At 44.3% G+C, this 15,810-nt stretch overlaps 1 protein-coding gene across 10 annotated transcripts in view; it reads left to right on the top strand.

The window, feature by feature from the left end:
* The window catches only part of rapgef2b (Rap guanine nucleotide exchange factor 2b), a 508,586-nt gene that overhangs the window by 326,162 nt on the left and 166,614 nt on the right, over positions 1-15,810 (top strand). For all 10 annotated transcript variants that reach the window (XM_072495765.1, XM_072495762.1, XM_072495767.1 and 7 more), the window contains 3 exons: positions 7,386-7,544; positions 8,680-8,832; positions 9,007-9,171. In XM_072495765.1, the coding sequence (XP_072351866.1) occupies positions 7,386-7,544; positions 8,680-8,832; positions 9,007-9,171 (477 nt within the window). The remainder of the gene's footprint in view (positions 1-7,385; positions 7,545-8,679; positions 8,833-9,006; positions 9,172-15,810) is intronic.

The raw sequence follows: 15,810 nt of genomic DNA, 5'->3' as shown, positions 1-15,810 counted from the left end.
GAAGACCTGGCTAATCCAGCCCTTCCTTAATCTGACCTGGTCAGCTACCTTCAGATGAGTCTCCGGAAGCATTATTACGTCCGCCTTCAGCGCCCTCAGATGCGCAAACACACGGGCCCTTTTTACCTGCCCGTTTAACCCTCTCACGTTCCAGGTGATCAGCCTGGTTGAGGGGCACCGTGCCCCCCCCTCTCGCCGATCAGCCATCTCCTTTCTTGGGGCCGCCCCTAGCCCCTGTGTCGCACTTCCCCTGGCCCGCCTCCTGGCAGCCCCCACCTCCGACCTCCTCCATGTTACCAAATCCAAATCATTCCCTCGTCAGCAGATCAACTACCCCCCCCAGCAACAACATCCTGTTACCTAACCCCTGCCATAAACTAGCTATATACACACGCCCCACCTGGCTTCCGTAGACCAGCTCACCCAGCTAGCCTGGTGCCTCTCGACTCCAGCACCAACATGTCTCCCACCTATTGTTCCCTCTGACCCATCAACACCACTTCCCCAAACCAGCCATTCTCGAACAAATGCTCTGAAGAAAGAAAACCCAAGGAACAAAGAAAGCCCCGACGCTCGTGCAAATGGAATAAAACAAAATAAATAATAGGCACTTCCAACCACCCCGACCAGAACACAAAAAGCCCCCAGCACCAAATATCTTAACTGCCCTCTTTTACCAGTGAAAACTCGAGTACAGAAGAGAAAAAAAACGCAACACAAGAAAAATGTGTTAACATCACTTAGTAACTTTTTGCTGTATTGTTCTTTGACAACGGTTCTGCCAAAGTCACTCAGCTCCTGACCTCATTCGAGCTTTGGTTCAAACATGAAGGTGAAGTGAGAGTGACTGCCTTTGACATCAAGGCAGCATTTGAACATATGTGGCATCAAGGAAATCAGTGGGAAAACAAAAGTCAATGGGAATCAGGAAGGAAACCCTCTACTGGTTGGCGTCATACCTAGCACAAAGGAAGATAGTTGTGGTTGTTGGGGACCAATTATTTCAATCCCAAGACATCACAGTGGGAGTTCCTCAGGTACTGTCCTACACCCCAACCATCATCAGCCGTTTTGTCAATGACCTTCCCTCATGAGATCAGATTGCACAATGTTCAGTACCTTTTGCAACTTCTCAGGTTCTGATGCAGTCTCTGTATATATGCAGCAAAACTTGGACAATATTCAAGCTTGCACTGGCAAGCAACATTTGTGCCACACAAGTTACAGACAATGACTATCTCCAACAAGAGAGAATCAAACCAACTTCCCCTTGACATTCAATGGCATTACAATCGCTGAATCCCCCACAAGACCAGAAATTGAACTCTTGCAGCATATAAATAAAGGTAAAGTCGCCATAGTCCCAGATGGCCGTAGGCCACTTTGAGGAGGAGAGCTGACTGGTGGTGGTTTAACCTGAGGATCACCACGCTTCAGGCGAGGGGAGAGGTTGAGAAGGTGGGGCCTTCATGAATAACCTCAGCAAGTACAGGAATTGAACCCACGCTGCTAGCCTCGCTCTGCATCACGAACCAGCTGTTTAACCAACTGAGCTAAACTGCCTCCTAAGCATATCAATACAATGGTTACAAGAGCAGGTCAGAGCCTGAGAATTCTGCAGCGAGTAACTCACCTTCTGACTCCCCAAAGCGACTCCTGCAGCGAGTAACTCACCACCTGACTCCCCAAAGCCTGGCACCAGCCAGTGGTGTGATGGAATACTCTCCACTTGTCTGAATGAGTGCACCTCCAACAGCACTCTGGAAGCTTGACACCAAAGGCAGCACAGTGGCGCAGTGGTTAGCACTGCTGCCTCATGGCGCCGAGGTGCCAGGTTCGATCCCGACTTTGGGTCACTGTCCGTGTGGAGTTTGCATATTCTCTCCATGTTTGCGTGGGTTTCAGCCCCACAACCCAAAGATGTGCAGGGTAGGTGGATTGGCCATGCTAAATTGCCTCTTAATTGGAAAAAATGAATTGGGTACACTAAATTTAAAAAAAAAAGAAGCTTGACACCATCTAAGATTAAGCAGCCTACTTGATTGGCATCCCATCCACTACAATAAACTTTTGCTCCCTCCACCACCTACGCACTTTGGCAACATTGTGTACCATCTAGAAGATACGCTGCAGCAACTCACCAAGGCTCATTTGACAGCACCCTCCAAACCCGCGACCTGTTGACCCTAGAGAGGACAAGGGCAGCCGATAGACAGAATCACTACCTGAAAGTTTCCCTCCAAGCATCCATCATCTTTACTTGAAACTATGTTGCCATTCCGTCACTGGATCAACATCCTGCATCTCCTTTTAACAGCACTGTGGGTGTACCTACACCAAATGGATTGCAGCATGAAGGCAGCTCAACATCACATGCTTGAGGGCAATTAGGAATGGATGTTAAGTGTTGGCTTAGCCAGAAACACCCATGTCCAGAGAATTAATACATTTTAAAAAGTGATTTAAAAAAAAATCTAATTGAAACATATTTTGTCAGCTTTTTTTTAGCATGTTCATGGGATCCAGGCATCACTGGTTAAGTCAGCATTTTTTGCCCATCCCTAAATGTCCTTGAGAAAGTGGTGGTTGGCAGATTGCTTGAATGACTGCAGTCCATGTCATAGAATAATAGTCATTTATGGCACAGAGGGAGGCCATTTGACCCATGAAGTCAATTTTGGCGGATTCCTTTGGTAATGTAGATATACCCTCAATGCTATTAGGGGGAGTTCTGGGATTTTGACCCAGCAACAATGAATGAAAGGTGGCATATTTCCAAGTCAGGATGGTATATGACTTAGAGGAGTTCTCATGCAACTGCTGTCCTTGTTTTTCTCGGAGATAGAGGTCAGAGGTTTGAAAGGTGTTGTCAAAGAAGCCTTGACGGGTTGCTGCAGTGCATCTTTTATGGTAACACTGCAACTAAGGTGCGCTTGTGGTGAAGGGAGTGAATGTTTGAGGTGGCGGATGGGACTCCAAGCATTGGGTGCTTTTTCCTGGATTCTTGACTATTGTTGGAGCTACACTCATTCAGGTAAGTGGGAAGTATCCACCACACAACCTGACTTGTGCTTTGTAGATGGTGAACAGGTTTTGAGAGTCAGGAGGTAAGTTACTCACCACAGAATTTCTAGCCTTTGAGCCCTGTCTTGTAGCCACAGTATTTATATGGCTAGTCCAGTTTAGATTCTGGTCAGTGTTCAAACCCAGGTTTCAGCTTGGTCTGTCATGGACTGCATCATTTTCTGAGGAGTCCCAAATGGTGCTGAACATTATGCAATCATCAGTGAACATTCCCATTTCTGATCTAATGATGGAGAGGAGGTCATTGATGAAGTCTCTAAAGACGTTGAGGTAGGACACAGCTCTGGATATAGCAATGTCTCGGGGCTGAAATTATTAACGTCCACCAACCATAACCTTGTGCTAGGTGTTTCTCCAGCCAGTGGAGAGTCCCCCTCTGATTCCCATTGGCTTCAAATTTTCTAGGGCTCCTTGATGCCACACTTGGCTAAATGCTACCTTGTCATGGGCAATCACATTCAACGTACCTCTAGAATTCAACTCCCGCGTTCATATTTCGACCAGTGCTGTAATGATGCCGGAAGTTGATTGCAACTGGAATTTTCCTCTATTGTGGTCTGGGGTGTGGGACTGGTATCTCTGTGGTCAGAATCATTTTTCTTGTACTTCTATCACCTGATTATATTGCTGACAGCATTGTGTATAATTTTTTTTAAGAACCTTGCTTACTCTTTCACATGTATCCTGATGATACCCACCTCTACCTCACTGCCACCACTCTTGACCTCTCTGTTTATAATCTGTCACACTGTCTGGCGTCCAGTACTGAATGTGCAGAAATTTCAAGGACCATTGTCTTCGGCATCTCTCATAAGCTCATATTTCCTTACATCCTATTCCACTCATGGGGAAGACAGTGGCATAGTGATATTGTCACTGGACTAATAATCCAGAAACCTCGGCTGGTGCTCTGGGAATATGGCAGCTGGTGGAATTTAAATTCAACTAATTAATCCGAAATTAATGAATGCTAGCCTCAGTAATAATTTTTTTTTCCCGAAAATCTTTTTATTGGCTTTTCTCATATTTATAAACAGTTGTTACTTATATACATTACATTTTCTTGCCCCCCCCCCCCCCCACCCCCCGGTTGCGCAGTCCTTTGGTTCTTCGTCTTTTTTTTTCCCTGGCTTGCTTCCCGTTGCTGGCTTCGAACAGGCCGACGAACTGCCCCCAAGTATCCAGGAAGCCTTCCTCCGACCCTCAGATGGCACACTTAATCTTCTCCAGGTGGAGAAATTCCGAGAGGTCAGCGAACCAGTCTGCAGCTTTGGGTGGTGCTGCCGATCGCCAGCCAAGCAGGATTCTCTGGCGTGCGATTAGGGAAACGAAAGCATAGGCGTTGGCCCCCTTCCCCATGTGTAGCTCTGGCTGCTCCGATACCCCGAAGATTGCCACTATTGGGAATGGCTTCACCCTCACCGCCACAACTTTGGACATTGCCTCGGAGAAGGCTGTCCAGAACCCAGCAAGCTTGGGGCAAGCCCAAAACATGTGGGTGTGGTTGGCAGGGCCCCTCTGGCACCGTTCATATTTGTCCTCCACCTCCAGGAAGAACCTGCTCATTCGGGTTCTGGTCAGGTGCACTCTATGCACCACTTTGAGCTGCATTAGGCTTAGCCTTGCGCAGGAGGAGGTGGAGCTCACCCTGCTCAGTGCTTCGCTCCACAGTCCCCATCTTACCTCTGTCCCTAGTTCGTTCTCCCATTTTTGTCTGATCCCGTCCAGTGGTGTTTGGGCTCTGTCCAGTAGCTGTCCGTATATTTTCCCACATCGCCCTCCCTTCTCGCTGCTTGTGCCAATCAGGTCCTCTAGTAGTGTGCTTTCTGGGGCTCCGGGGTACCCTACTGTCTCTTTGCGGAGAAGTGCTTTATTTGGAGTCGTCTCAGTAATAATGACCATAATTGATTCTCTTATAACCTATCTAGTCCACTAATATCCTTTAGAGTAAGGAACGTGGAGTTTACACGTTCTCCCAGTGTCTGCGTGGGTTTCCTCCGGGTGCTCCGGTTTCCTCCTCACAGTCCAAAGATGTGCGGGTTAGGTGGATTGGCCATGCTAAATTGCCCTTAGTGTCCAAAAAATGTTAAGTGGGGGTCACGGGGATAGGGTAGATACGTGGGCTTCAGTAGGGTGCTCTTCATAAGGGCCGGTGCAGACTCGATGGGTGAATGGCCTCCTTCTGCACTGTAAATTCTATGATTCTATGAAATCTGTCATCTGGCCTACATGTGACTCCAGAACCACAGTAATGTCGTTGTTTCTTAAATGCCCTCAAAGGGAAATTAGGGATGGGCAGCAAAGCTGGCATTAGTTGTGAATCCCACATCCCATGAAAGAACAAAATAATTCCATCTCGATCATGTCAAACTATTCACAACTTCAGTGTCCTCTTAAACTTGGGGCTGAACTTCTGACCATATGTCTCAAGGCTGAGAAATTTCTGACATTGGCGTCTTGAAAATCCACCATTTCAAATATATATTATGACCTTCAGGGCTAGTGCAATGAAGGTTGGTTTAAAAGAAAATAGCAATTCTGCTGTCAGCCAGTGGGAGTGGGAACTGACGACAGGCCTGTTGGAGGTATAGCAAGTGTGAGAGAGACTGAATCTGAGAAGAGCTGTTGCTCCTCCAATCACATTCTGTTGCTCCTACACTGGCTCCAGCTTCTCTGTTCTGCCCTCACGCCTCCAGAGACACAGGGCGAGTTTCTCTGTTGGATGGCGCCAAAATCAGGAAAGGCGATTTAGTGGAAAATCGGTTTCGACGCCAAAATCGCGACAGACGCCAATTTGATGTCAAATTGCGATTCTCCATCACCTCGAAAATGACGTCAATGCGTTTCACTCTGTATGTACGTTTCACTCCGCACCTTTTCAAAATCATTAACGGGCCCGACCCGGTACTCTCCAGGGTCTCCACGATTCTCCCCCTCCGATGGGCCATGTTCCCGACGGCGTGGTTCATTTGTGTTTTTAAAATTCGTGAAATCGGCATGGCGGCTGCTGAGGGAGAGAGAAGGGATATGGAAAGTGTCCAACATAGCCATAGTTTGCTGACAGTTGTGCCGCTGGCCGGGCGGCGGTTTCTGCCGGGGCTGGGGGAGTAGTGGGGGGTGGCCAGGAGGTGTGTTGTGGGGTCAGGGTGGACGGACACGGAGCCACATTGCCGCAACCGGCAAGGCAGCCATGCAGCTCTGTACACCGCCAACAGCCCACATTGAACCTGGTGCCACGGGTCAAATAGGTGTCCCTCCCCAAGGCACCCCCCTTGGTGCCCTCTGGCCCCAGACAACCCATCAGTTCTGTGGGCACGCTCCTCACAATCAAGGGATAAGTGTGTGTATAGGGAGTGTAATGTGTATGCAGCTGCAGCTTGTCAGCCTCCCGAGTGTCAATCATGGACCCAGCGTATCCCGCACCATTTTTCAATAGAATTGAGTGTGTTCTACGCAGCACCGCTCGCCCCTCAACGGTAGCGGAATCGGTCCAGGTGCGGTGTCAGTTTTTCTGTCGTAAAAGTCCACGGATTCTCCGTTGCCACCAACACATAGTCTCAGAAAATGAGAATCCCACCCACAATCTCTTGCTGTACATGTCTTTGTTCTTTGGGATACGGACCGAATAAGTGCAGAAGTTTTTTTTAGTTCGGGCATCATGACCGGCACAAAGGGCAGCACGGTGATGCAGTGGTTAGCACTGCTGCCTCACGGCGGCTGAGGTCCCAGGTTCGATCCCAGCTCTGGCTCACTGTCCGTGTGGAGTTTGCACATTCTCCCCGTGTTTACTTGGGTTTCACCCCCACAACCCAAAGATGTGCAGGGTAGGTGCATTGGCCATGCTAAATTGCCCGTTAATTTGAAAAAATCAATTGGGTACTCTCAATGTAGTATGTCGTGGCTGAAAAGAGGGGTCGTTTATACATCAAGTATATGCAAACACATTTTTGGGGCCTAAAAATTGGGGCCACCAAATAAGCTAAAAATTGTTTGCTTACAGTAAATTCTGTTAACTGTAAAACTTGAACAATTGTGTTATGACATTTTGCAACTAGTGTTGTTTCAGTAGATCATGTTTAGTCACTGAAAATGTAATTAATCAAATTTTGGGGAAGTAAATAATTTAGTCTGTAGTATGAGACATTTTGTATGAAACAAATTAAATTTTCAGTAGAAAGAAAAAGTGTTTGTGATAGAATTGCAATATTAAAAGAATGAATTATCTGAAATGCATTTTATTTGATTTTGTTGTTGGTGGAATTTATTGGTAATGAAAGTGTTTTTAATTTCTTTTGTGCTAGCTTGATTCTTGGTCAGTCATTTTAAATGGTTCTGTAGAAGTCACATATCCTGATGGAAGACTCGAAATCCTGTGCATGGGCAATAGCTTTGGTGTCTCTCCTACTTTGGAGAAAGAATACATGAAGGGAGTGATGAAAACTAAGGCTGATGACTGCCAGGTAATTAAGCTTATTTGTAGTGAATATTATCTGAGTATTATTGTTGCCTACAATAATTTCTGTTAATTATAAGCCCATGATAGGGCAGCATGATGGCGCAGTGGTTAGCACTGCTGCCTCATGGCACCGAGGTCCCAGGTTCGATCCCGGCTCTGGGCCACTGCCCGTGTGGAGTTTGCAGATTTTCCCTGTGTTTGCGTGGGTTTCGCCCCACAACCCAAAGATGTGCAGGGTAGGTGGCCACTCTAAATTGCCCCTTAATTAGAAAAAATGAATTGGGTACTCTAAAATGAAAAAAATAAAATTATATACCCAAGGACTTTTGTAATAACATATTCAACTAATGTGGTTTTAATGGATTTTGTGTTTAGCCACTGAATATGTAATTAAGCATATGTTGGGAAGAAATTAATTCGGTCTGAATTGTATAAGACATCTATTTTGTGAAATATGTTCAATTTTCAGAGGAAAGAATTCATAATAAAGCTGTGACATAAAATAATTAATGAAATGTATTTATTTGATCTTGAGATTAATAATTATAAGCATGAAAAACTTCACTGTAAAATCAAGTAGTGTTCTCTTTGTAGAGATTCTGCTACTCTTACTAATCTGTAATTTTATGTCTAACTTAAGGAACTCACATTTAAAGTCTTATTAGCACTTGTTTATCAAATGCCTTTGCCCCGCTCAATCATATACTCATAAACAAGGAGCGAAAAAAAAAAATTCCTACTTTTAAAATATAATGGCTAAGACACACTGATCATATTTGAAATCAGGAGAATTTGCGAGTAGTTACTTGAATGATACCATAATGCTATATTTTCAATGCCATCTTTTTCTTCAATAATTGTGACATTTTTGGGGAGATGAACCACCCTTTTTTATGGAGTTAGAAAATTGAAATGAATTTTAACATTTTGTAAAATTGAGTTTCTGTGGTACTTGAAAGGAGAGAACAGCAGAAAGTTCCAAACTGAATAAGTTAAAGCTTAAACTATTTCTTAGTCTGTGTAAGTACAAATAACATTTATACTTACTTATATACGCAAAATAACAAATAATACTTACATACGCAAAATAACATTTGCAAATATGCTAATACTGAAACTTTTTATGTGCTCTTTGGCAGTTTGTGTGCATAGCCCAGCAAGACTATTGCCGAATCCTCAACCAGGTAGAAAAGAATATGCAGAAAGTAGAGGAGGAGGGAGAGATTGTTATGGTAAAAGAACACCGAGAGTTGGATCGTACAGGAACCAGGAAAGGGCATATAGTTATAAAGGTAATTATTACCATAAAATATAGTAAAGGAATGTTTAAACTCACCAGGTACAAATAATGGTCTAAAAAAAGGTGCTCATCATTGTCCACCGTATTTTTTGTGTGAAAGCTAATTATGCAACTTGTAACGGTAAATGTAACTTTACTAATGAACTGTTCTCCGCTGCTTTGTTAGGGAACAGCTGAAAGGTTAACAATGCACCTGGTGGAAGAGCATTCTGTGGTGGATCCCACATATATAGAAGATTTTCTTTTAACCTACAGGACCTTTTTATCAAGCCCAATGGAAGTTGGGAAGAAATTGCTGGAATGGTTTAATGACCCAAGTCTCAGGGACAAGGTTAGTCAAAATTAAAAATGCGGAACTTGACTTTTAAGTTTGTAATAAATTCAACACCTAACAAGTAATTTGTTTCAACTGATGAAGCTTTCCTCTCACGAACTGTCAATAAAAAGGTAAAGGAAGACTTGCATTTATATTGCACTTTTCACAATCACCTGACATCTCAAAGCGCTTTACAGCCGATGAAGTACATTTTGAAATGTAGTTACTGTTCTAATATAGGAGATGCAGTAGCTGCTTAGCAATAATAACCAGATAATTGGCCAGAACACAGTGGATACCTCCCCTGCTTTGAACTTGTGGAATGGGGTGTTTTGCATCCATCGTGGAACAGATGGATGGAGCTTTGGTTTAACATTTCACACGAAAGACACCTCCATTAGTGCAATGCTCCCTCAATACTGCACTGGTGTGTCAGCCGTGATTTTTATGTTCCAGCTTTGGGTAGATCTTGAACCTGGAAACTTGTGACTCCGAGGCGAAGATGCTATAAATTGAGCCAGGGCAAAAATCCAATTAGTACCTTTTAAACACAAAGGCACAGAAATTGGAACAAAAAGGGTCATTTGTAATTGTGTTCATTGATAGTAGGCCTCAGATATTGTTTGACAGGGACAAAGTTTATACTGCTATTTATTTGACTTGAGACAATTTTGATTTGTCGTGGGTTATAGTCTTGCATATATGTAACTTTATCACTCCTGTGCAGTATTGTTGGCAATCAATTAATTTTATCAGCCACTTGACAGCCATTTTCAGAAATTAAGCAAACCCGTTCTTAACTAACTTGCATGTTTCTTGTCATTGTTGAGTTGCAGAGCAGGATGGCAATATTGTGATAATGTTACTGGGCTAGTAATCCAGAAGCGTGAATTAATGCACCAGAGTTATGAGTTCAAATCTCACCATCGTAGTTGGGGGAATTTAAATTTAATTAATAAATCTGGAATAAAATGTTTGTCTCACTAATAATGATCACAAAACTACTGGATTGCAGTGAAAAAAATTAGCTGGTTCACTGATGTACTTTAGGGAAGGAAATCTGCCATCTTTAATGCACCTGGCACATGTAACTCCAGATTTCTACACCAATGTGGTTAATTCTTAACTGCCATCTGAAATGACCCAGCATGTCACTCATTTGTGGAGGGCTTGCCACCATCTGCTCAAGGACAATTAGCTGCCAATTGCCAGCTACACACCCATCCCAAGACTTGCTCCATATGATAATTTTAAAAACATCATGAGGTAATTCCATCTTTTTCTGAACATAGTGTTGGATTATATACCATTCACTTGGCAAAGCATTGTAAAATTCTAAAATAGGTATGAGCACCAATGGGTATTGAAGCACATAGTTATTATGTAACTAAACTGGTGGATTGATCATTTTTAAGACCATCTATTGTTTTATTTCCTGTAATTTGACGTTTATCCAACATACATTATCCAGTAAATAATACACTTTCAAATTATCTAATATCTTTGCCTTCAACTGTTGTAAATTGAACAACAGATGCCTTTCTAGCTCCTAACATCAATCTAAAAAAAATTATTAAACTTAAAAAGATAAATTAAGAGTGAAGAAATGAAATGAAAATGAAATGAAAATTGCTCATTGTCACAAATAGGCTTCAAATGAAGTTACTGTGAAAAGCCCCTAGTCACCACATTCTGGCGCCTGTTCGGGGAGGCTGGTATGGGAATTGAACCCGTGTTGCTGGCCTACCTTGGTCTGCTTTAAAAGCCAGCTATTTAGCACTGTGGTAAACCAGCCCCTAGAGTGGGAATCAATGGTCATTTAAATAAAAGCACCTAAGCTTCATTTGCACATTCTTATTTCTCTAGATTTAAGTTTAGTTAATGTATGTTACATGCATCAAACATGTTTTATGGGCAGGAGAGAGAGGCAAACTGAACTACTTTGTCTTCTCACTATCTGTCTGAGAAGAGATATTTTTAACTGTTTTAAAACTAAGCTGTAGCCTGTTTCCTTAAACCTTCAGTTTGTATGGTCCAATTTTGTAAGTAACTCACAGCAAACTCTCTTTGTAAATAATTCAGATGGTTAGTTTATTTACATAATTCAACCCAGGAGCTTGGTGGGGGAGGATTGAAACCTTGCAAGCACACACACAGTAAAGCGGATAGAAAAGAGGGGGTTTTACAACTATGGGTATCAATAGTAAAAGAAAAACGCAGAAATGAATATTAGTTCACCTGATTTCCAGAATCCAGAGAGCCAAAATCCAGAGGAGATTTCTTTGTTGAGAGGTTCCAATTCTGGTGATATCCGGACTGAAGACAGCAGCGCAAAATTGCTTTTAAGCGGAGGGCAATGCAGCAAGATGAGATTGATATTCAGAGACATGTTCTCCTTGGCAGGCAGTGGCCAATGGCTTCCAGATAAATGGGCTTCGAAGAGCTGAGTTTTTTGCCGGCCGATTGGTCAGACGGGAACCCCTGCTGCTGTTGAACCATGAACAAAGAAAGGTACAGCACAGGAGGAGGCCCTTTGGCCCCCCAAGCCTGTGCCAATCATGATGCCCTAACTAAAAAAACTTTCTCCCTTAAATGGTCCGTATCCCTCTATTTCCTCCCTATTCAGTAATCCATCCAGATGCCTCTTAAATATTGCTAATGTGCCTTCTTCCATCACATCCTCTGGCAACGTGTTCCAGGCACCCACCACTCTGCGTGAAAGATTTGCCCCGCACATCTCCCTTAAACTTTCCCCTCTCACCTTGAACGTGTGCCCCTTGTAATTGACCCTTCCGCCCTTGGGAAAAAGCCTGACTATCCACCCTTTCTATGCCTTTCACAATCTTGTAGACCTCTTATCAGGTCACCCCTCAGCTTCCGTCTTTGCCATGAAAACAATCCTAGTTTATTCAACCTTTCCTCATAGCCGACACCTTCAAGACCAGGCAACATCCTGGTGAACCTTTTTTGCACTCTCTCCAAAGCTTCCACGTCCTTCTGATAATGTGGTGACCAGAATTGCACGCCATACTCCAAAGGCGGCCGAACCAAGGTTTTATATAGCTGCAACATGATTTCCCAACTCTTGTACTCAATGCCCCGGCTGATGAATGCAAGCATGCAATGTGCCTTCTTAATCATCTTGGCCACCTGTGTTGCCACTTTTAGGGAACTGTGGACTTGCACGCCCAGATCCCTCTGTTTGTTTTTTTAATAAATTTAGAATGCCCAATCATTTTTTCCAATTAAGGGGCAATTTAGCATGGCCACCTACCCTGCACATCTTTGGGTTGTGGGAGTGAAGCCCATGCAGACACTGGGAGAAGTATAAACTCCACACAGACAGTGACCCTGGGCCAGATCGAACTAGGGTCCTCAGTGCTGTAGGCAGCAGTGCTAACCACTGCGCTGCATGGCAGATCCCTTTGTATGTTTATGTTCCTAAGATTTCTGCCATTTACAGTAAAATTGATCATAGATGATCATAGAATTTACAATGCAGAAGGAGGCCATTGGGCCCATCGGGTCTGCATCGGCCCTTGGAAAGAGCACCTCACTTAAGCCCACACTTCCAACCTATCCCAGTAACCCCACCCAACTCTTTTGTGGACACTAAGGGCAATTTAGCATGGCCAATTCATCTAACCTGCACATCTTTGGACTGTGGGAGTAAACCGGAGCATCCGGAGGAAACCCAAGCAGACACAGGGAGAACGCGCAGACACTGCCCAGACAGTGACCCAAGCTGGGAATCGAACCTGGGACCCTGGAGTTATGAAGCAACTGTGCTAATCACTATGGTACAGTGCTGCCCCTGGTATTCCCCAATTCATAGCTAGACTTGATCCTCCAAAATGCATCACCTCGCATTTGTCCAGATTAAACTCCATATGCTATTTCAGTGCCCAAATCTCCAATCTATCTATATCCTGTTGTATCCTCTGACAATCCTCGGCACTATCAGCAACTCCGCCAATCTTCATGTCATTCACAAACTTACTAATCAGACCACCCACATTTTCCCCCAGATCACTTATATATACTATAAACACAGAGATCCCTGCACTGATCCCTGCGGAACACCACTAGCTACAGATCTTAGGGCAGCACAAATGGCTGGCACTGTGGCTTCACAGCGCCAGGGTTCCAGGTTTGATTCCCCACTGGGTCACTGTCTGTGCGGAGTCTACATGTTCTCCCCGTGTCTGCGTGGGTTTCCTCCGGGTGCTCCAGTTTCCTCCCACAGTCCAAAGTCGTGCAGGTTAGGTGAATTGGCAATGCTAAATTGCCCTTAGTGTCCAAAAGGTTAGGAGGGGTTATTGGATTATGGGGATAGGGTGGAAGTGAGGGCTTAAGTGGGTCGGTGCAGACACGATCGGTCAAATGGCCTCCTTCTGAACTGTATGTTCTATCTCCATTCAGAAAAACACCCTGCCACCGCTACTCTCTGTCTTCGATAACCAATCCAATTCTGTATCCACCTAGCTAGCCCACCCTGAATCCCATGTGATTTTAGTTTTTGTACCAGTCTGCCATGTGGGACCTTGTCAAACGCCTTACTAAAGTCCATATAAACTACATCCACAACCCTTCCCTCATCAATTTTCTTTGTCACCTCTTCAAAAAACTCAATCAAGTTGGTGAGACATGACCTTCCCCTTACAAAACCATGCTGCCTATCACTAACTAGTCCATTTTCCTCCAAATGTGCATACATCCTGTCCCTCAGTATCTTTTCCAAAAGCTTCCCCACCACTGTTGTCAGGCTCACTGGCCTATAACTTGCTAGATTGACCCTGCTTCCTTTCTTAAAGAAGGGAATAACATTGGCTATTCTCCAGTCCTCTGGAAACTCGCCTGTGGTCAAAGAGGATGTGAAGATATTTGTTAAGGCCCCACCTATTTCTCCCCTTGCCTCCCGCAGTAACCTGGGATAGATCTCATCCGGCCCTGGGGACTTGTCTACCTTAATGCAATTTAGGATAATCAACACTTCCTCCTTTGATACAATGACGTTCTCAAGAGAGTTCACATGCCTATGCCTGACCTCAATATCCGTCATGTCCTTCTCCCTGGTGAATACAGATACAATGTACTCATTAAGGATTTCACCCACTTCCTGTGGTTTCACACATAACTTCCTTCCATTGTCTTTAAGTGGGCCTACTGTTCGTCTTGCTACCCTCTTGCTCCTAATATATGCATAAAAATCCTTGGGATTCTCCTTGACCATGTTTGCTAAAGACAAACATGGCCCCTTTTAGCCCTCCTAATTCCACATTTAAGTTCCTTCCTACTTTCACTGTACTCCTCAAGGGCTTTGTCTGTTTTTAGATGCCGACACCTGTCGTATGCTTCCCTTTGACTAAGCTTACAATTTCCCTTGTCATCCTTGGCTCCAGAATCCTGCCATGTCTATCTTTAATTTTTGCAGGGACATGAATGTCCTGCACTTCAATCAACTGGCCTTTAAAAGCCTCTCACATGTCAGATGTGAATTTGCCATCAAATAGCCGCTCCCAATCCATAGTCCCCAGTTCCTGTCTAATTTGGATGTAATTGGCCCTCGCCCAATTAAGCACTCTCACCCGTGGGCCACTTGTCCTTATCCATGGCTACTCCAAATCTTCTGAAATTATGGTCGCTAAGCCTAAAACGCACCCCCACAAAAACATCAATCACCTGGCCTGGCTCATTCCCCAATACCAAGTCCAGTATGGCGCCTCCCTGGTTGGATTGTCAACATATTGTATCAAAACGCCCTCCTGGACACACCTAACAAATTGCTCTCCATCCGAGCCCCTGGCTGTAAGGGATTCCCAGTCAAGACTGGGGCAGTTAAAATCGCCCATCACAACTACCCAGCATTTTTCACACCATTTCAGTATCTGACTACACAATTGCTCCTCTGTCTCCTGTGGGCTGTTGGGAGGTCTATAGTACGCTCCCGACATTGTGATTTCACCCTTCTTATTCCTGAACTCCACCCATATGTCTCACTACATGATCCCTCCAGTGTGTCCTCCCTCAACACAGCTGTGATCTGCTCCCTAATCAGCAATGCAACTCCCCCGCCTCTTTTGATTTCCTTTCTGCTCCATTTAACACAACAATACCCCGGAATGTTAAGCTGCCAGTCCTGTCTCTCCTTTAACCGTCTCTAATTGCAATTACATCTTAGTTCCATGCTGTAATCCAGGCTCTCAGTTCATCAGTTTTACCTGCTATAATTCTTGCATTGAAGCAAACAGACTCCAGACTACAGCCCCGCTGAGCCCTGCGGCTTCCCTCTGCCTGCTCTTACTATGCGCTATGTTTATCTCAGTCTCATTTTCCCCCCCAGTTTCTACACTTACTGGTCTGCTGTTCCGGTTCCCAGCCCCCTTCCACACTAGTTTAAACCCTCCCTATTCTTTACAAGTTGGAGGTAAATCAGCAAACTGGCCTGCTTCTGAGCTCTTAACTATATAAAGAGATTTCAGAATGGTCACTCAAGTCAAGTGACCTTCCTCCACAATGATTTCATTTTTTTTTTCTTTCCTTATTTTAAAACAAATAAATTTAGAGTAACCAATTATTTTTTTCCAATTATGGGGCAATTTAGCATGGCCAATCCACCTACCCTGCACATGTTTGGCATGTGGGGGTGAAACC

This window comes from Scyliorhinus torazame, chromosome 3 (assembly GCF_047496885.1).
Source record: "Scyliorhinus torazame isolate Kashiwa2021f chromosome 3, sScyTor2.1, whole genome shotgun sequence".
NCBI classification, from domain to species: Eukaryota; Metazoa; Chordata; class Chondrichthyes; order Carcharhiniformes; family Scyliorhinidae; genus Scyliorhinus; species Scyliorhinus torazame.
Note: the sequence above shows the minus strand (reverse complement) of the source record. Positions and strands in the feature narration are given on the sequence as shown.